This window comes from Trachypithecus francoisi, unplaced genomic scaffold (assembly GCF_009764315.1).
Source record: "Trachypithecus francoisi isolate TF-2019V2 unplaced genomic scaffold, Tfra_2.0 Lachesis_group5, whole genome shotgun sequence".
In the NCBI taxonomy this organism is placed as follows: domain Eukaryota; kingdom Metazoa; phylum Chordata; class Mammalia; order Primates; family Cercopithecidae; genus Trachypithecus; species Trachypithecus francoisi.
The window spans coordinates 131636257-131656133 of NW_022681470.1; the positions used below are offsets into that span (position 1 = coordinate 131636257).

The following is a 19877-nucleotide window of genomic DNA, read 5'->3' on the forward strand; positions in this document are numbered from 1 at the left end:
ATGCCACCTCTCCCCGGGTCATGGGGACCTTATCACCCTCCAGCAGACAGTGCATGGAGGAGGAACTCCTCCCAGTGGCCCTGCTGGCTCAGTCGCCTGCCCAGCAGTAATTGAGCGCCTCCGGTATGCCCAGCAGTAATTGAGCGCCTCCGGTATGCACCAGGCAACCTTCTGGACATTAAACTGGGTGGGGGATGGGAGGGAGGTTTCTGTATGCCTTTGGGCAAGTCACTCCCCCTCAGGACCTCAGCTTCACTTCTGTAACCAGGGCTTCAGGATGGGTCATTCAGCAACCCCAGAGCTGCCCTGCCCGTCAAGCCTGAAGTCTTTAAGGAAATAGCATTTAGAGCGGACTGTCCCCCCAAAAAGCCCCCAAGGTGAGAGTGCATAGATGGGGGTGTTTATCCCCATTTCGCAAATGATCAGGATGAAGCTCAGAGGAGAGGCAGGAGTCGCACAGGCTGCGCGATACTGACCCGTGTCGGGGTCCAGCCCAAGGTCCCCCACCTCCGCCCCAGTAGCCGGGAGGCTTCGGTCCCTTTAAGAAAGCCCCGCGGAGCCAAGCAGGAAGGGGGAGGTGCCAACGCCCGGGACGGACGTCTGCATGAGCCAATGGATGCGGCAGTCGCGGCAGCGGTGACCAATGGGCACGGCAGGGGCGGGGCCAAGCGGCTGAACCCGGTTCCCGAGGCGCGGCGGCCGCGGCTGGGGGCGGGGAGGGGGGCGCAGGACCCCAAGCGGGGGTCCCGGAGCCAGAGGCAAGTATCCTGGGGTGCTGGGGGCGCCGTGCTGGCCGGGCCGCTGCCCTGGCCTAGACTGGTCCGAGGGCTAGCGCGCCGGGGGCTGCGGCCGATGGGCGGGGCGAGGGGCCGCGGGGGCGGCGAGCCGGGGGGCACGGGGGTCGGGGGTGCCCGAGGGAGCGCGGCCGGGCGGGGGTGGTCGGGGATGGGGGTCACTGGGGGCGAAGGGAATCCAGTGAGGGGATCCCGATGGAGGCGTGCAGGGCCAGGGGCGCCCGAGGCGTGCGGCGGTCGGGTGCCCCAGACTGGTGGCGTCAGACAGGCGTGGGGCGTTGGGGGCCTGGGTCGCGGCTTGACTGAGGGCCCGGCCGGGGCTGTGGGGCGTCAGAAGGGCGTGGGGTGTTATGGGATCGGAAAGGGGGGGCGTCTGGGGACACTGGAGTGTTTACGGCGAGACGGAGCCGCTGTGGCGGGGAGCTGGCCCATGCTGGGGGCGGTGGTGGTTGGGGCGGGGGGTGGGAGGGGAGACCGAATTGTGCGGGCGCGGGGAATTATGGGGGTGGGGGCTGGGAGGGTCTCAGAAAGTGGGGCCCCGAGCCCAGGAGTAGCAGGCAGGTGAGGGCTGGGGAGGGGATGCGGCGGGCTGGTTTGATGGCTGTGCCACACTCTTCTGAGCTTGGGGCCTGGGGGACGGAGGGATTGGTTGTCGGTTCAGGAGGCCTGAGGCAAGGAAGAGGCTGTGAACTGTGGTGGGACCTCCACCCCTTCTGAAAAGGAGGCTGCTTTGAGGGGGTGGGACCGAGGCCTGATGAGAGGAGGATGGTCTCCTAGAGAAGGGTTTGGGCCAGGGTCCCTGATGTTGGGGTTGTGGGGGATAGTGTTAGATTCAGGGTGTGAAAGGAAAAAACGCTTGGGGTTTCTGGGTGGTTACGGTTGGTGCTTTTGGGAAGGGTCTCCCCTTTGGAGAAGAGGCTGGAGGTGGGAGGCCCTGGTAAAAGATCCAATTCCCCCAGTGGCCCTAGAGGCTCTAAAAATGGCTTCCCTAAGGCCTCAGAGGCTGTCCTCTCCACAAAAATCCCAGCACCCCTCGCTTAGCATAGAATCAGGCAAAGCCACAGGGCCTGAAGCCCCAGGTTCAAATCCTCCTTTGGCCTCTGGCTTTCTCTGTGACCTTGGGCAAATGGCTTTGCCCCTCTGGCCTGTTTCCTGTTCTGTAAAATGTTGGGGGGAATTTTCCCTACTTCCTTGAGTGTTTGTAAACATTAAATAATAATTAGCTCTAAGAATGGCTAACACTATTTGAGCCTGATGCCAAGGGCTTGATGTGTGGGTTAATTTCTCCCAACAAGGTGGAGTTGTTATACCCACTGTATAGATGAGGAAACTGAGGCCTGGAGCCTTTGAGTTACACAGAAAGTGATTGGCAGTGTGGGGAATAGGTACAGTGGAGTCTTTGAGGGGCTGTGTAGGATTTTGACCCACATCTCTGCCCCCCACCTCCAGGGCCAATTCCCGTCCCCCCAGCAGCATGGCATCGTGTGCTGAACCCTCTGAGCCCTCTGCCCCGCTGCCCGCCGGGGTCCCACCACTCGAGGACTTCGAGGTGCTGGATGGGGTTGAGGATGCAGAGGGTGAGGAGGAAGAGGAGGAGGAAGAGGAGGAGGAGGATGACCTGAGTGAGCTGCCACCACTGGAGGACATGGGACAACCCCCGGTGGAGGAGGCTGAGCAGCCTGGGGCCCTGGCCCGAGAGTTCCTCGCTGCCATGGAGCCAGAGCCCGCCCCAGCCCCGGCCCCGGAAGAGTGGCTGGACATTCTGGGTAAGGAGCAAGGGTGGATCGGGGTGACCTTGGCCCTGGCCCTCTTGTCCCTGAGCCTCATTGCCCCCTCTGTGCTGTGAGGGTTGGAAGTCACATGGTCACCACCATGATCACCAGCCAGAGGCAACTACTGGAGATGCTTCACGTTGATGTACCCCATTCATTGACTCACACACATGCACAATGTACTGTGTCCCTGTTTCCCAGATCTGGTGACAGTGCCTCAGAGAGGGTGAGTCCCCTGCCCAGAGTCACACAGCCAGCACGCCGGGCGCTGGCAGCTCCTAACCCCATCACTGTATCTTTTTTTGGCGTTTGTCTGACACATGTTTGGGCTCTGAAAAATGTGTCCTGAGTGCACGCCAGCCTGGGCAACACAGCAAGACCCCACTTTCAGAACCAAAAGTCTGTCCTGGGGTCAAGTAGATCGGAGGAATGTTATTTTGTTCAGCCTTCTGGTTGGTTCACAGTAGTCATAGTATTGTAAATGCTCAGAGAAATCCTAAAGAAGAAAACTAGGTGAGCCCACACATGTTCCCCCCAACATACTCTATCACAGCAACTGAAAACAAGAGAAATGTTAGTATTCTGTGGAAGACGTCTTGCTGCTAGTATAGTACTGATATCTAATATACCAAATAATGCTGGTGCCCATGCAAATAATAAGATATCATTACCACTATCGATTGTACTAACAATACTATAGTAATAGTACCTAATCATATTGACACTGATGAAACAGAAATATTACTAAATGTCACCACCAGTACTGATAAAAATCTTACTACTTTTTTTTTTTTTTTGAGACAGAGTCTCACTCTGTCGCCTAGGCTGGAATGCAGTGGTGCGATCTCAGTTCACTGCAACCTCCACCTCCCAGATTCAAGCAATTCTCCTGCCTCAGCCTCCTGAGTAGCTGGGATTGCAGGTGTCTGCCACCATGCCCGGCTGATTTTTGTATTTTTAGGAGAGACGGGGTTTCACCACGTTGGCCAGGCTGGTCTCGAACTCCTGACCTCAGGTGATCCACCTGCCTCAGCCTCCCAAAGTACTGGGATTACAGGTGTGAACCACTAAATTACCCCTGGCCCCTAATTTTTGTATTTTTAGTGGAGACAGGGTCTCACCATGTTGGCCGGGCTGGTCTCAAACTCCTGACCTCATGTGATCCTCCTGCCTCAGCCTTCCAAAGTGCTGGGATTACAGATGTGAGCCACCATGCCTGGTCATTTTTTACTTTTTGTAGAGATGGGTTCTCACCATGTTGCCCAGGCTGGTCTCAAACTCCTGGGTTGAAACAGTCCTCTCACCTCAGCCTCCCAAAGTTCTGGGATTACAGGCATGAGCCACTACGCCTGGCCTTTGCTTAAGTTCTAAATTCATCCCACTTGGTGCTGTGGTGGAGACACAGTGTCACAGGGCTTCTGCTAACCAAGAGCCCCATAAGCACCTCATTTCATGGCTGGGTAAATGTGAGTCATTGCACCTGGCCTTTGCTTAACTTCTTTTTTTGTTTTTTTGTTTTTTTTTTGAGACACAGTCTTGCTCTGTCACCCAGGCTGGAGTGCAGTGGTGCGATGGTGTGATCTCGGCTCACTGCAACCTCCACCTCCTGGGTTCAAGCTATTCTCATGTCTCAGCCTCCCCAGTAGCTGGGATTACAGGCAGCCACTACCACACCCAGCTAATTTTTGTATTTTTAGTAGAGACAGGGTTTCGCCATGTTGGTCAGGTTGATCTCGAACTCCTGACCTCAGGTGATCCACCCGCTTTGGCCTGCCAAAGTACTGGGATTACAGGCACGAGCCACCATGCCTGGCCATTGCTTAACTTCTAAATTCATCCCACTTGGTGCTGTGGTGGAGACACGGTATCACAGGGGCTCTCCTAACCAAGAGCCCCATGAGTACCTCATTTCATGGCTTGGGTAAACTGAGGCCCAAACATCTCAGGGCTAGGATTTCAGCCTGAGGGTGGGGAGACTGGGTTCTTTTTTTTTTTTTTGAGACGGAGTCTCGCCCTGTCGCCCAGGCTGGAGTGCAGTGGCGCGATCTGGGCTCACTGCAAGCTCCGCCTCCTGGGTTCACACCATTCTCCTGCCTCAGCCTCCCGAGTAGCTGGGACTACAGGCACCCGCCACTACGCCCCGCTAATTTTTTGTATTTTTAGTAGAGGCGGGGTTTCACTGTGTTAGTCAGGATGGTCTCGATCTCCTGACCTCGTGATCCGCCCGCCTCGGCCTCCCAAAGTGCTGGAATTACAGGCGTGAGCCACCATCCCCGGCCGAGACTGGGTTCTTGCCATTTTGAACAGGCGCTGGCCTGAACTTGTGATTCTCCCACACTGGCCTCTCAAATAGCTGGAAACCCGGCCAGCCTTAGTTTTCTTAAAAAAAAAAAAAAACCAGACCAACCATTGTTCACTGAGCTGGTCCCTAGCACCAGTACTGTCACCCTGAAGTCTGTCCTGTCCTGCCCAGTGTCCTGCATGTGGGATCCCCCACTGTGGTGGCCACGTGGCCACTGGAAGTTTGTCTTGTGCCCCATTGTTGGGCCAGCACCCTCTGGACAGCTAGTGGGCATAGCTGAGGGTAGGAGTGGGGGCTCAGGGGAGCGGCTGCCTGTTTGAGCCGCCAGGTGACAGGCTGCATGTCCCTGGACCCTGGCAGGGAACGGGCTGTTGAGGAAGAAGACGCTGGTCCCAGGGCCGCCAGGTTCGAGCCGCCCAGTCAAGGGCCAGGTGGTCACCGTACATCTACAGACGTCGCTGGAGAACGGCACACGGGTGCAGGAGGAGCCGGAGCTGGTGTTCACTCTGGGTGACTGTGACGTCATCCAGGTGCGGACTGGGGCGGGACAGGGCAGGGGCGAGGGGCGCGCCTCACTGGGTCTGAGTCTGCCTGACCGCCGGCTATCCCCACGAACCCCAGGCCTTGGATCTCAGTGTCCCACTCATGGACGTCGGGGAGACGGCCATGGTCACTGCTGACTCCAAGTACTGCTACGGCCCCCAAGGCAGGTGAGAATCGGCCATCCTTAGGGTCTCTGCAGGTCTCAGGAGGGGGATGGGTGGAGTGGGTGTACCCCTCGGCTCATCATATCTACCTGCCGTTTTATAGACGAAGAAACTGAGGCTGGGTGAGGTGGCTTACACCTGAAGTCCCAGCACTTTGGGAGGTTGAGGTAGGAGGATTGCTTGAGGCCTGGAGTTGCAGACCAATCTAAGTAATATAGACTCCATCTCTATACAAAAAAGTTTAAAAACTGGCTGGGTGTGGTGCACACCTGTAGTCCCAGCTACTGAGGAGGCTCAGGCAGGAGGATCACTTGAGCCCAGGTTTTCGAGGCTGCAGTGAACCAAGATTGCACCACGGCACTCCAGCCTGGGCAACAGAGTGAGAACATGTCTCTAAAAAAAAAGAGGAAAACGGAGGCTTAGGGAGAGGAACTTGTTCATCAAGTCCCATAGCTCCAAGGCGGCAAGTCACTTCTGCACTTTACTGAGGAGGGAATGACAGAGGGCCGAGGGTAGACAGATCCGGGGCTTGAGCCAAGCTCGCTCCTTCTAAGCCAGTCCAGCGGGTTTAGGGGTCACCAGGTCTGAGTGTTGCCCCTGCATGCCCCCACCCCACTAGCAGGAGCCCATACATCCCCCCGCATGCGGCCCTGTGCCTGGAGGTGACCCTGAAGACGGCCGTGGACGGGCCTGACCTGGAGATGCTCACGGGGCAGGAGCGCGTGGCCCTGGCCAACCGAAAGCGGGAGTGCGGCAACGCTCACTACCAGCGGGCGGACTTCGTCCTGGCCGCCAACTCCTACGACCTCGCCATCAAGGCCATCACCTCCAGCGCCAAAGGTGACTGCTTGGGTCAGATCCCCACCACCTCCCCTGCAAAGGTGTCCACTCCATGCCAGAAACTTCCAGCCCCAGAGAGCCTCAGACTCAGAGCATTCTACAATAGCCCAGAATATGAGTAGATCCCCAACTGCCCCTAACCTAGGGCCTGTTGCAGACTCGTAGTATATCCCAGACCAGTAGAGTGTTGTAGAATGCAAGTGGATATGGGGACGGGGTGACAGTAGACAGGGCCAGCCAGTTCACACACACCATGGGCTAGGCCCTTGCTTGCTTAAGGCTCCATGTTGTAGCTTCCTCAGGAGAGCCCCAGGAAAGCGCAGCCCTTGGTCCTGGGTTAAAATTGGGGAAACTGATGCCAGAGAGGCAGCCTCCGCAGAGGGGTGGGTGTCGGAGTGTCTGGTGGTGTGGTGACGGGCGCTGGGGTGGGCATTGTCTCCCAATAGTGGACATGACGTTCGAGGAGGAGGCACAGCTCCTGCAGTTGAAGGTGAAGTGTCTGAACAACCTGGCGGCCTCACAGCTGAAGCTCGACCACTACCGCGCGGCCCTGCGCTCCTGCAGCCTTGTGCTGGAGCACCAGCCAGACAACATCAAGGCTCTCTTCCGCAAGGGCAAGGTGGGCCACACCGGGGTGCCAGGCCAGGTCACTCAGCCCAGGGTATAGGGGGTGGTCCCCAACCCTGCATTTGAGAAAGGCATAGGTATCAGCCAGCTGAGCTCTGTGGGGTGCAAGTGGAGAAACTGAGGCCCAGACGGGTGCAGGAGTGTGGCCTGGTGACAGCAATTTATTGGCTGAGGCCAGATTTGATCCCCAAGTCTTGGGTCCCCAACCTTTGGCCCAGTGTTTTTTGTTTGTTTGTTTTTTTGAGACAGTGTCTCACTCTGTCACCCAGGCTGGAGTGCAGTGGCGTGATCTCAGCTCACTACTGCAACCTCCTCCTGGGTTCAAGTGATTCTCCCACCTCAACCTCCCAAGTAGCTGGAACTACAGGCGGGAGCCACCATGCCCAGTTAATTTTTGTATTTTAAGTAGAGACGTGGTTTTGCAAGCAAGACTGTCTCCAAAAAAAATAAGGGCGGACATGACCATGCACATGTCTTGCTCTGTCACCCAGGCTGGAGTGCAGTGGCATGATCTCAGCTCACTGCAACCTCTGCCTCCCGGGTTCAAGCGAGCACATCCAGCTTATTTTTTTGTATTTTTAGTAGAGACGTGGTTTTGCCATAGTGGCCAGGCTGGTCTTGAACTCCTGACCTCAAGTGATCTGCCCGCCTCAGCCTCCCCATGTGCTGAGATTACAGGCGTGAGCCACTGCACCTGGTTTGGCCCAGTGTTGAGAGCTCTTCACATAGAACCCTCCATGGATCCCGTTTTTTCTCAGAGTAAAGGTGGAATCCTAGTCACAGCCCTGGGCGTGGTGAGTCACGTCTATAATCCCAGCACTTTGGGAGACCGAGGCAGGTGGATTGGTTGAGCCCAGGAGTTCGAAACCATCCTGGGGAACATGGTGAGACCCTGTCTCTAAAATAGAAAAAATAAATGAGTAGGCCAGGCGTGGTGGCTCACACCTGTAATATCAGCACTTTGGGAGGTTGAGGCAGGTGGATCACCTGAGGTCAGGAGTTCGAGACCAGCCTGGCCAACATGGTAAAACCCTGTCTCTACTATAAATACAAAAATTAGCTGGTGGTGGCAGGCGCCTGTAATCGCAGTTACTTGGGAAGCTGAGGCAGGAGAATTGCTTGAGCCCAGGAGGCGGAGGTTGCAGTGAGCCGAGATCGCGCCACTCCACTCCGGCCTGGGAGACAGAGCAAGACTCCATCTCAAAAAATAGTAATAATTTAATAAATAAATACATAAATAAATAATTAGTTGGACATGGTAGTACACACCTGTAGTCCCAGCTCCTCAGGAGGCTGAGGCTGGAGGATTGTTTGAGCCTAGGAGTTTGAGGCTGCAGTGAGCTATGATCATGCCATTGCACTCCAGCCTGGGCGATCGATCAAGAACCTGTCTCTAAAGGAAATAAAAAAAAACAACCTATGGAAACATCCATTCAGCCTCTCGCCAGTGGAGGTGGTGAGGGAGGAGGTGGTGAGGTGAGTGCCTAGATCTCCAGCTGAGACAGATCCACGGGGGAAGAAGGAGCGTGTTGCGGGGGCCAATGCCAAGCTTAGTGTGCACTGATGGAGTTTGAGGGCTAGGGGAGCAATTTGGGGATGGCTGGAACCCAAGGATATTACCAGAGCTCCATTTGGGACTTGTATGAGTAGCCAGGAACCTGGCCGTTTTTTTTGTTTGTTTGTTTTTGAGATGGAGTCTTGCTCTGTCACCCAGGCTGGAGTGTAGTGGTGTCGTCTTGGCTCACTGCAACCTCTGCCTCCCGGGTTCACGCCATTCTCCTGCCTCAGCCTCCCGAGTAGCTGAGACTACAGGCGCCTGCCATCATGCCCGGCTAATTTTTTTGTATTTTTTAGTAGAGACGGGATTTCACCATGTTAGCCAGGATGGTCTCGATCTCCTGACCTCATGATCTGCCCACTTCAGCCTCCCAAAGTACTGGGATTACGGGTGTGAGCCACTGCGCCTGGCCTGTTTTTTTATTTATTTATTTTTTTATTTTTAGACAGAGTCGCACTCTGTCACCCAGACTGTAGTGGCTTGAGATCGGCTCACTGCAACTTCTGCCTCCAAGTTCAAGCAATCCTCCCACCTCATCCTCCTGAGTAGCTGGGACTACAGGTGCATGCCACCATGCCTGGCTAATTTTTGTATTTTTTAGTAGAGACGGGGTTTCACCATGTTGGCCAGGCTGTTTTTATTTATTTATTTTTTGAGATAGAGTCTTGCTCTGTTGCTCAGGCTGGAGTGCATGACACCATCTTGGCTCACTGCAACCTCCTGGGCTGGGTTTCTTGAAGGACAGTGATGCCACCCCCTTCCCCTTACAGGTGCTGGCCCAGCAGGGGGAGTACAGTGAGGCCATCCCCATCCTGAGGGCGGCACTGAAGCTGGAACCTTCCAACAAGGTGAGCAGGACAGGGGCACCCTGGGACTTGCTCGGCTGGGAAGTCCCTCCTGTGGTCTGCCCCAGGTCTTTCTTGCTGTGGTTCTCTGTTGTGTTCCCACCTGGGCAGTGGCACGGGGTAGGTATCTGAAGGGTCCTGGTCAGCTTGTGAAGACCCTCATGACAGCCACATAGGTAGTCTGGGCTCTCACCCCTCCCGCGGCTGAGGACACTGCCAGCCTGCTCCATGCCAACGTCCTTGGCCTTCCTTCCAGATCCTTCTGTCTCCTGGCTACTTTGTGCTCTGCTTCATTGACTGGCTCCCTAGGAGGGATGGGGTCAGCAGCCCTGACTTTGCTAAGCTCAGAAAGGGGCAGATGGGAACCCCATGTCCCAATGGTCCCAGCACCCAAACAGCCTAGGGTCCCAGAAGGGCAGAGTGCCAGTGAAGATAGGTTGGCCGCTGCGTGTTCTCAGCTTCCCTGCCTTTCACAGACGATCCACGCAGAACTCTCGAAGCTGGTGAAGAAGCATGCAGCACAGCGGAGCACAGAGACCGCCTTGTACCGGAAAATGCTGGGCAACCCCAGCCGGCTGCCTGCCAAGTGCCCTGGCAAGGGTGCCTGGGTAAGCTGGGGCACAGAATGGGCAGGGGCTGCGTGCAGGGCATGCCTACCAGAGGGATTTTATTTTGCATACATGAATGTTCTTGGAGACTGGGCCATCCTGGGTGATGCAGGAGACATGGAGAAGGCCCAGCCCTGTGTGATCATGAGTGGAGTTGAAGGTGGAATTCAAGCTGGAGGGCTGCGGGTGGGGAATGGAGCCTTTTCCAGGGCACGAGGGGCAGTGTCCTGGAGGAGGGACCATTTGATTTGGGTTTTGCTGTGTGAGTAGGAGTTTGCCAGAAAGTGGGAAATACATGGTCAGGCAATGATTTGTTGGGACGTCTGTTTGGGCTATGCTGGCAGCTGAGGCCCCAGAAGCTGGTCTTGACCTCCCTCCACCCTTCTCTCCCCTCCTTTTTATCTACAGTCCATCCCATGGAAGTGGCTGTTTGGGGCGACTGCTGTTGCCTTGGGGGGTGTGGCACTCTCTGTGGTCATCGCTGCCAGGAACTGACTGCCCAGGTGGCCGCCACTCCCTCTGCACACCATGGACCCTGCCCTGCGCTCCCCAACTCCCCCAGGCTCCCTGTCCACTGCCCTCCCTGGTCTAGCCCCCTCCTCCGGGTTAGGGGAGCAAGGATTGGGGGTCGTGCAGCCCAGCCAGCAGGAGGGACTAAGGCCCTCTAGGAGGAAAGCCCAGAGGGAGGGGGCCCTCATTCCTTCAGACCCAGTTTTCCCCCACCCTCCTTACTCTGCTGGGCTAGGTCTCTGCCAGGGCCGGCCTCAGTTTCTCCTCAACAGGCCTGGGGGCAGCCCTTCCCCTGCCTAGTCCCTGCCTGAGTGCCAGCCCCCCTGCCCCGCCTGCCGCCCCTTGTCCAGGCTCCCTCCCCGCCACAGTGAAATAAAGCCTCCCATCCTGCAGTTTCCACAGACTCCTGAGCTTTCTTCTACCGCCACCTGGGGCTGGGCCAGAGAAAGCCTGTGATGCATCTGGAGTCACACAGCATGGTGGATGTGGTTGAGCCAGCTGGAGCTGGGAGTCTCCTCTCTGGGCACAACACACTTGCTCTACAGAGGAGAAACTGAGGCATACAGAAGTGGGGTGATGTAGCAGGGAATAAGTGGGTTGAGAAGTCTGACTCAGCTGGACTCTGGGGGTGTTCCTGCGCAGCTCCACCCGTTACCCCAGCATTCACTGTTGCCTTACCTGAAATCCAGGACCCCAGTGGGTCCTAACTTGAGGCTGCTGAATGGGTTCTGTGGCATCATTGCTTTACCTAGTGGATGTGCTGAATTCAACAGACAGATGGTAGAAGGATGACGAGCACAGGAATTTGAGGCTTTAGTGAGCTATCATTGCGCCACTGCACTCCAGCCTAGGCTGGAAGACCTCACAAGAGTGAGGTCTCTCTTTTTATTTTTTATTTATTTGTTTTTGAGACAGAGTCTTACTCTGTCGCCAGGCTGAAGTACAGTGGCACGATCTCTGCTTAGTGCAACCTCTACCTCTCGGGTTCAAGCAGTTCTCCTGTCTCAGCTTCCTGAGTAGCTGGGACTACAGGCGTGCGCCACTACGTGCAGCTAATTTTTGTATTTTTAGTAGAGACAGGGTTTCACCATGTTGGTCATGATGGTCTTGATCTCTTGACCTTGTGATCCCCCCTCCTAGGCCTCCCAAAGTGCTGGGATTACAGGTGTAAGTCACCGCGCCCAGCTCTTTTTTTTGTTTGTTTGTTTTTTAAAGAGGCGGGTGTAGCCGGGCGCAGTGGCTCAAGCCTGTAATCCCAGCACTTTGGGAGGCCGAGACGGCCGGATCATGAGGTCAGGAGATTGAGACCATCCTGGCTAACACGGTGAAACCCCGTCTCTACTAAAAAATACAAAAAAAAGCTAGCTGGGCGAGGTGGCGGGCGCCTGTAGTTCCAGCTACTCGGGAGGCTGAGGCAGGAGAATGGCGTGAACCCAGGAGGCGGAGCTTGCAGTGAGCTGAGATCCGGCCACTGCAGTCCAGCCTGGGCGACAGAGCAAGACTCTGTCTCAAAAAAAAAAAAAAAAAAAGGCGGGTGTAGTGTCATGGCCTGTAATTTCAGCTCTTTGGAAGCAAACGTGGGAGGGTCGCTTGAGCCCAGCTTGGTCAACATAGAGCCCATCTATGTTTTTTTTTTTTTTTTTAAAAAAAGAGCTCCAGGCACTGTGGTTCCCACCTGTAATGCCAGCACTTTGGGAGGCCCAGGTGGGTGAATCACTTGAGCTAAGGAGTTCCAGACCAACCTGCCCAACATAGTGAAACCCCATCTCTACTTAAAATACAAAAATTAGCTGAGTGTAGTGGCGCATGTCTGTAATCCCAGCTACTCGGGAGGCAGAGGCTGCAGTGAACCAAGATCATGGGACTGCACTGCAGCCTGGGCAACACAGCGAGACTCCATCTCAAAACAAGAGACAGATGGGGTCCAGGGGAGAGGATGTGAATGTCTGGATCCGGCCTGTGAGGAAGCACAGCTGGAGACCCAGGAAGACCTCTCCCAGGGGATGTGTGCACTGATATTTCAGTGATGGCAAGGGTCTGCCCATGCAGGGAACTGACAGCCCCAGGTCTGGGCAACAGCACGCCCTGTGCAAAGGCCCTGGGGCCAGATCTAGCCTGGTGCATTCCAGATGGATGAGGCCGGGTAGCCCGCAGAGCCACACCCTGCAGGGCTTCAGGGGCCATGAGAAAGGGCCAGGGTTGACGCTGGCAGGTTCCCTGATCCCACCTGGCTCTCCCAGCTCCGGACTCTGGGAGCTTCTCCCATGATGCTGCTCACCAGTACAGCTAGGATGGGCAGAGCCAGCACTGGGGCCTCTGTCACCCCAGCACCTGCACCTTCTTCTTACTGTTCCATCTTGCCCCCAAGAATGAGGACATTCCTGAAAATAGACCACTACATTCATCTCACTTCCATCTATCACCTTATAGCCCAGGAGGGGAAGCTCCCTGCCACAGCCACCCAGCAGAAACTGGTGCAGCAGGGAGGCTGGAGGCCCTCCCAAAGGCCTGCGACTCCAATCTACACCCCGACCTCACTCACTCACCCGCTGCTTCCAGGCCCTTGTTCTCTGGGTCACCTGGATAACTTGAGGCTGGGTGTGGTTTGAGTCTGTGCCCTCTTTCCAGTGGCTAGCCCCAGGCTCAGGCAATTCTCCTGCCTCAGCCTCCCAATTAGCTGGGATTGTAGGCATGTGCCACCACACCCAGCTAATTTTTTTTTTTTTTTTTGCACGCCAGCTCTGTCACCCAGACTGGAGTGCAGTGGCATGATCTTGGCTCACTGCAATTTCTGACCTCTGACTCCCGGGTTCAAGCGATTCTCCTGTATCAGCTTCCCAAGCGGCTGGGATTACAGGTGCACACCACCACACCTGGCTAATTTTTTTATTTTTTTATTTTATTTATTTATTTTTATTTTTTTGAGACAGAGTCTCGCTCTGTTGCCCAGGCTGGAGTGCAGTGGCCGTTGCCCAGGCTGGAGTGCAGTGGCCGGATCTCAGCTCACTGCAAGCTCCGCCGCCCGGGTTTACGCCATTCTCCTGCCTCAGCCTCCTGAGTAGCTGGGACTACAGGTGTCCACCACCTCGCTTGGCTAGTTTTTTTTTTTTTTTTTGAGATGGAGTCTCGCTCTGTCACCCAGGCTGGAGTGCAGTGGCCGGATCTCAGCTCACTGCAAGCTCCGCCTCCCGGGTTCACGCCATTCTCCTGCCTCAGCCTCCCGAGTAGCTGGGACTACAGGCGCCCGCCACGTCGCCCGGCTAGTTTTTGTATTTTTTTTTTTTTAGTAGAGACGAGGTTTCACCATGTTAGCCAGGATGGTCTCGATCTCCTGACCTCGTGATCTGCCCGTCTCGGCCTCCCAAAGTGCTGGGATTACAGGCTTGAGCCACCACGCCAGGCCGTTTTTTGTACTTTTTAGTAGAGAAGGGGTTTCACCGTGTTAGCCAGGGTGGTCTCGATCTCCTGACCTCGTGATCTACCCGTCTCGGCCTCCCACAGTGCTGGGATTACAGGCTTGAGCCACCGCGCCCGGCCAATTTATTTATTTATTTTGAGACGGAGTCTTACTCTGTCACCCAGGCTGGAGTGCAGTGGCGTGATCTCGGCTCACTGCAAACTCCGCCTCCCAGGTTCACATCATTCTCCTGCCTCAGCCTCCCAAGTAGCTGGGACTACAGGCGTCCGCCACCTCGCCCGGCTAGTTTTTTGTATTTTTTAGTAGAGAAGGGGTTTCACCGTGTTAGCCAGGATGGTCTCGATCTCCTGGCCTCGTGATCCGCCTGCCTCAGCCTCCCAAAGTGCTGGGATTACAGGCGTGAGCCACCGCACCCAGCGTATTTATTTATTTTTGAGATGGGGTCTTGCTCTGTCACCCAGGCTGGAGTGCAGTGGCCCAATCTTGGCTCACTGCAGCCTCCGCCTCTTGGGTTCAAGCAATTCTCCTACCTCAGTCTCTCAAGTAGCTGGGATTACAGGGGCATGCCACGAAGCCTGGCTTTTTTTTTTTTTTTTTGAGACAGAGTCTCGCTCTGTAGCCCAGGTTGGAGTGCAGTGGCATGATCTTGTTCACTGCTACCTCTGCCTCCCGGATCCCGGTTCAAGTGATTTTCTTGCCTCAGCCTCCCGAGTAGCTGGGATTACAGGTACTCACCAACATGCCAAGCTAATTTTTGTATTTTTAGTAGAGACGGGGTTTCACCATGTTGGCCAGGCTGATCTTGAACTCCTGACCTCGTGATCCACCGCCTCGGCCTCCCAAAGGGTTGGGATTACAGGCGTGAGCCACCGCTCCTGGCCTTTTTTTTTTTTGAGATAGAGTCTTGCTCTGTCATCCAGGCAGGAGTGCCGTGGTACATCTCGGCTCACTGCAACCTCTGCCTCCAGGATTTAAGGGATTCGCCTGCCTCATCCTCCTGAGTAGCTGGGATTACAGGCGCGTGCCACCATGCCCAGATAATTTTGTATTTTTAGTAGAGATAGGGTTTCACCACATCGGTGATTAACTTTCTTTTCTTTCTCTCTCTCTCTGTTACCCAGGCTGGAGTGCAGTGGCACTATCTCAGCTCACTGCAACCTCCACCTCCCGGGTGCCTCAGAATCCCTATAACAAGCATGTAATCCTAGCACTTTGGGAGGCCAAGGAGGGTGGATCACCTGAGGTCAGGAGTTCAAGACCAGCCTGGCCAACATGGTGAGACCCAGTCTCTAATAAAAATGCAAAAATCAGCCAGATGTGGTGGCATGTGCCTGTAATCCCAGCTGCTCAGGAGGCTGAAGCAGAAGAATTGGCTTGAACCCAGAAGACAGAGGTTGCAGTGACCGAAAATTGCACCATTGCACTCCAGCCTAGGCAACAAGAGTGAAACTCATCGCCAATGTTTGTGTGTGTGTGTGTGTGTGTGTGTGTGTGTGTGTGTATACATACAACCTCTTGACTTTTCATGATGCAAAGTCAACTTGTTTCCTGTTCATGTAGCACACAAATCCTTTTTTTTTTTTTTTTTTTTTTCCCCAAAACGGAGTATTACTCTGTTGCCCAGACTGGAGTGCAGTGGCCTGATCTCGGCATATTGCAACCTCTGCCTCCCGGGTTCAGTGATTCTGCTGCCTCAGCCTCCAAAGTAGCTGGGATTACAGGTGAGTGCCACTACGTCCAGTCAATTTTTTTGGTATTTTTGGTAGAAGTGGGGTTTCATCTTGTTGGACAGGCTGCTCTCGAACTCCTGGCCTCGTAATCCACCTGCCTCGGCATTCCAAAGTGTTGTGATTACAGGCGTGAGCCACCACGCCTAGCCAGCACACAAATCATTTTTTTTTTTTGAGACAGAGTCTCGCTCTGTCACCCAGGCTGGAGTGCAGTGATGCGATCTCAGCTCACTGCAACCTCTGCGTCCCAGGTTCACGCCATTCTTCTGCCTCAGCCTCCCAAGTAGCTGGGACTACAGGCGCCTGCCACCATGCCTGGCTAATTTTTTGTATTTTTTAATAGAGACAGGGTTTCACCGTGTTAGCCAGGATGGTCTCAATCTCCTGACCTCATGATCCACCCACCTCGGCCTCCCAAAGTGCTGGGATTACAGGCATGAGCCACTGTGCCCAGCCCAGCACACAAATCTTAAGATACAGAATTTCTTCAATCCAGGAGCGCCTAAGTCTTGTTTTTTTCTTAGAGACACGGTCTCGCTGTGTCACCCAGTCTGGAGTGCAGTGGTGCAGCTCTCTGCAGCATTGACCCGACCCCCTGCACTCAGGTGATCTTCCCACCTCAGCCTCCCAAGTAGCAGGGGCTACAGGCATTTGCCACTGCTCTCAGCCAATATTTTAGTGTTGAATTGCAGCCTAAACCTGGCTAAATGTGAGACTGATAGTTAATATTTCACTCACTTGCTTGATGCTTTTTTTTTTTTTTTTTTTGAGATGGAGCCTCACTCTCTCACCTAGGCTGGAGTGCAGTGGGGTGATCTTGGCTCACTGCGACCTCTGTCTCACGGGTTCAAGTAATTCTCCTGCCTCAGCCTCCCGAGTAGCTGGGACTGTAGGTGCATGCCACCATGCCCGGCTAATTTTTATATTTTTATTAGAGACGGGGTTTCATCATGCTGACCAGGCTGGTCTTGAACTCCCGACTTCAAGTGATCCGCCCACCTCGGCCTCCCTTAGTGCTGGGATTATAGGTGTGAGCCACTACGCCTGGTCGCTTGTTTGATAAACTTTTTTTTTTTTTTTTTTGAGACGGAGTCTCGCTCTGTTGCCCAGGTTGGAGTGCAGTGACCGGATCTCAGCTCACTGCAAGCTCCGCCTCCCGGATTTATGCCATTCTCCTGCCTCAGCCTCCCGAGTAGCTGGGACTACAGGCGTCCGCCACCTTGCCCGGCTAGTTTTTTCTATTTTTTAGTAGAGACGGGGTTTCACCGTGTAGGCCAGGATGGTCTCGATCTCCTGACCTTGTGATCCGCCTGTCTCGGCTTCCCAAAGTGCTGGGATTACAGGCTTGAGCCACCGTGCCCGGCCGATAAACTTTTTAAAAAGCTTTATTAAAGGAAGGAAATGTCCTTCCTGGCCAAGCAAACTGCCAGTGCCAACCAATGTCTGGAGTTGAAATAGCACTACAGGACGGGTGCCGTGGCTCAAGCCTGTAATCCCAGCACTTTGGGAGGCCGAGGCAGGTAGATCATGAGGTCAGATTGAGACCATCCTGGCGAACATGGTAAAACCCCGTCTCCACTAAAAATACAAAAAAATTAGCCGGGTGTGGTGGCACACACCTGTAGTCCCAGCTACATGGGAGGATGAGGCAGGAGAATGGCGTGAACCCGGGAGGCGGAGCTTGCAGTGAGCTGAGATCGCGCCATTGCACTCCAGCCTGGGCGACACAGCGAGACTCCATCTCAAAAAAAAAAAAAAAAAGCCGGGCGCGGTGGCTCAAGTCTGTAACCCAACACTTTGGGAGCCCGAGACGGGTGGATCACGAGGTCAGGAGACCGAGACCATCCTGGCTAACACGGTGAAACCCCATCTCTACTAAAAAATACAAAAAAACTAGCGGGGTGAGGTGGCAGGCACCTGTAGTCCCAGCTACTTGGGAGGCTGAGGCAGGAGAATGGCGTAAATCTGGGAGGCGGAGCTTGCAGTGAGCCGAGATCCGGCCACCGCACTCCAGCCTGGGCGACAGAGCAAGACTCAGTCTCCAAAAAAAAAAAAAAAAGAAAAGAAAAAAACAAACAAGAAATAGCCCCAGAGCTTCCTAAAACATGCAAATTATGACATGGTCCCGGGATGGGGAGGAGAGAGGCCCCGAATGGCTGGAGTAGGATTGAATGTGGTCATTCATTTGGCCACTTCATCCTCAAAGGTTTGAGCTGGATGTGGGTGGCGAGCTGGAGCATCCAGTAGGTGTGATACTGCAGTTGTGTTGAAGGCATGGGATGCTTTTCATGGGTGGTGAAGGGTATCCCTCGTGGATGGCATAGCTGTGCAAGGTATGCCAGCTGGACCACGTGTGGTACCTTTGGAGAACGACGGGGATGGCTTTTTCTTTCATATCAAAGCATTTACTAACACCTCCCATGTACCTGGCCTTGAGCAGTGACTCAGGTGGGCCTTACCCGACCTGCTATGGGCTGTGAATTGGAAATGAGCATTGCAGAAGGAATTTTGCATGTGTACGCGAGCTCACATTTCTGGAGCGTTTGAACAGGGCGAGCTACATGTGTCCTTGTCTCATGTCATCGTCACAGGATAATCAGGTAGATGCTGTTACACTCCCTGTTTCCTGGATGAGCAAACTGAGGAACAGAGAGGGCAAGACATGTCCAAGACCACACACGGGGCAAGGGGCAGGGTGGGGTCACTGCTTCTATCTGAGAGCTCACCAGGTGGACTATGTGTCGGGGGGCACTCTAGGGTAATCAACTCACTTGCAATATTGTGGGTGACCTAGTTCTTTTTTTTTTTTTTTTGAGGCGGAGTCTCACTCTGTTGCCCGGACTGGAGTGCAGTGGCCGGATCTCAGCTCACTGCAAGCTCCGCCTCCCGGGTTTACGCCATTCTCCTGCCTCAGCCCCCCCCCGAGTAGCTGGGACTACAGGCGTCCGCCACCTCGCCCAGCTAGTTTTTGTATTTTTAGTAGAGACGGGGTTTCACCGTGTTAGCCAAGATGGTCTCGATCTCCTGACCTTGTGATCCGCCCGTCTCAGCCTCCCAAAGTGCTGGGATTACAGGCTTGAGCCACCGCGCCCGGCTTTTTTTTTTTTTTTTTTTTTTTTTTGAGATGGAATCTCGCTCTGTCACCCAGGCTGGAGTGCTGTGGCCGGATCTCAGCTCACTGCAAGCTCCACCTCTGGGTTCACGCCATTCTCCTGCCTCAGCCTCCCGGGTAGCTGGGACTACAGGTGCCGCCACCTCGCCCAGCAATTTTTTTGTATTTTTTAGTAGAGACGGGGTTTCACCGTGTTAGCCAGGATGGTCTCGATCTCCTGACCTCGTGATCCGCCCGTCTCGGCCTCCCAAAGTGCTGAGATTACAGGCTTGAGCCACCGCGCCCACCTTTTTTTCTTTTTCTTGAGACAGAGTCTCGCTATGTCGCCCAGGCTGGAGTGCAGTGGCGCGATTTCAGCTCACTGCAAACTCCACCTCCCAGGTTCACGCCATTCTCCTGCCTCAGCCTCCCGAGTAGCTGGGACTACAGGTACCTGCCACAACGCCTGGCTAATTTTTTTGTATTTTTAGTAGAGACAAGGTTTCACTGTGGTAGCCAGGATGGTCTCCATCTCCTGACCTCGTGATCCGCCCGCCACGGCCTTCCAAAGTGCTGGGATTACATGTGTGAGCCACCACGTCCGGCCTTGTCTGCAGAAATGTTTAAGAACCAGATCACCCATGGCCGGGAGCGGTGGCTCACGCCTGTAATCCCAGTACTTTGGGAGGCCGAGGCAGGTGGATCACTTGAGGTTAGGAGTTCGACTTTAACTCCAGCCTGACCAACATGGTGAAAACGTGTCTCTACTAAAAATACAAAATTAGCTGGGTGTGGTGGCGCATGCCTGTAATCCCAGCTACTCAGGAGGCTGAGGCAGGAGAATTGCTTGACCGGGAGGCAGAGGTTGCAGTGAGCCGAGATCATGCCACTGCACTCCAGCCTGGGCAATAAGAGTAAAACTCCGTCTCCAAACAAACAAACAAACAAACATGTCTGCAGATGGCTAGGTGCAGTGGCTCATGGCCTATATAATCCTAGCACTTCCTAGCACTTTGAGAGGCTGAGGCAGGAGGTTCTTTTGAACCCAGGAGTTTGAGATCAGCCTGGGCAACAT

The 19877-nt window shown here is 54.7% G+C and overlaps 1 protein-coding gene across 5 annotated transcripts; it reads left to right on the forward strand.

Moving 5' to 3' along the window:
- Positions 1–212: 212 nt before the first annotated feature.
- Positions 213–10959, forward strand: FKBP8 (FKBP prolyl isomerase 8). Of its 5 annotated transcripts, none has more exons than XM_033198840.1 (9): positions 213–377; positions 2244–2560; positions 5229–5398; positions 5490–5578; positions 6195–6415; positions 6862–7034; positions 9371–9448; positions 9922–10053; positions 10462–10959. In XM_033198840.1, exons 2-9 carry the CDS (start codon positions 2269–2271, stop codon positions 10546–10548), a joined length of 1242 nt encoding a protein of 413 aa, XP_033054731.1. In that variant the 5' UTR covers positions 213–377; positions 2244–2268; the 3' UTR covers positions 10549–10959. The 5 variants fall into 5 exon arrangements, with proteins under 5 accessions (XP_033054731.1, XP_033054727.1, XP_033054728.1 ...); XM_033198836.1 differs by lacking the exon at positions 213–377 and adding an exon at positions 589–758; XM_033198837.1 differs by lacking the exon at positions 213–377 and adding an exon at positions 589–758 and having other exon boundaries at positions 6198–6415.
- The last annotated feature ends 8918 nt before the right edge of the window (positions 10960–19877 follow it).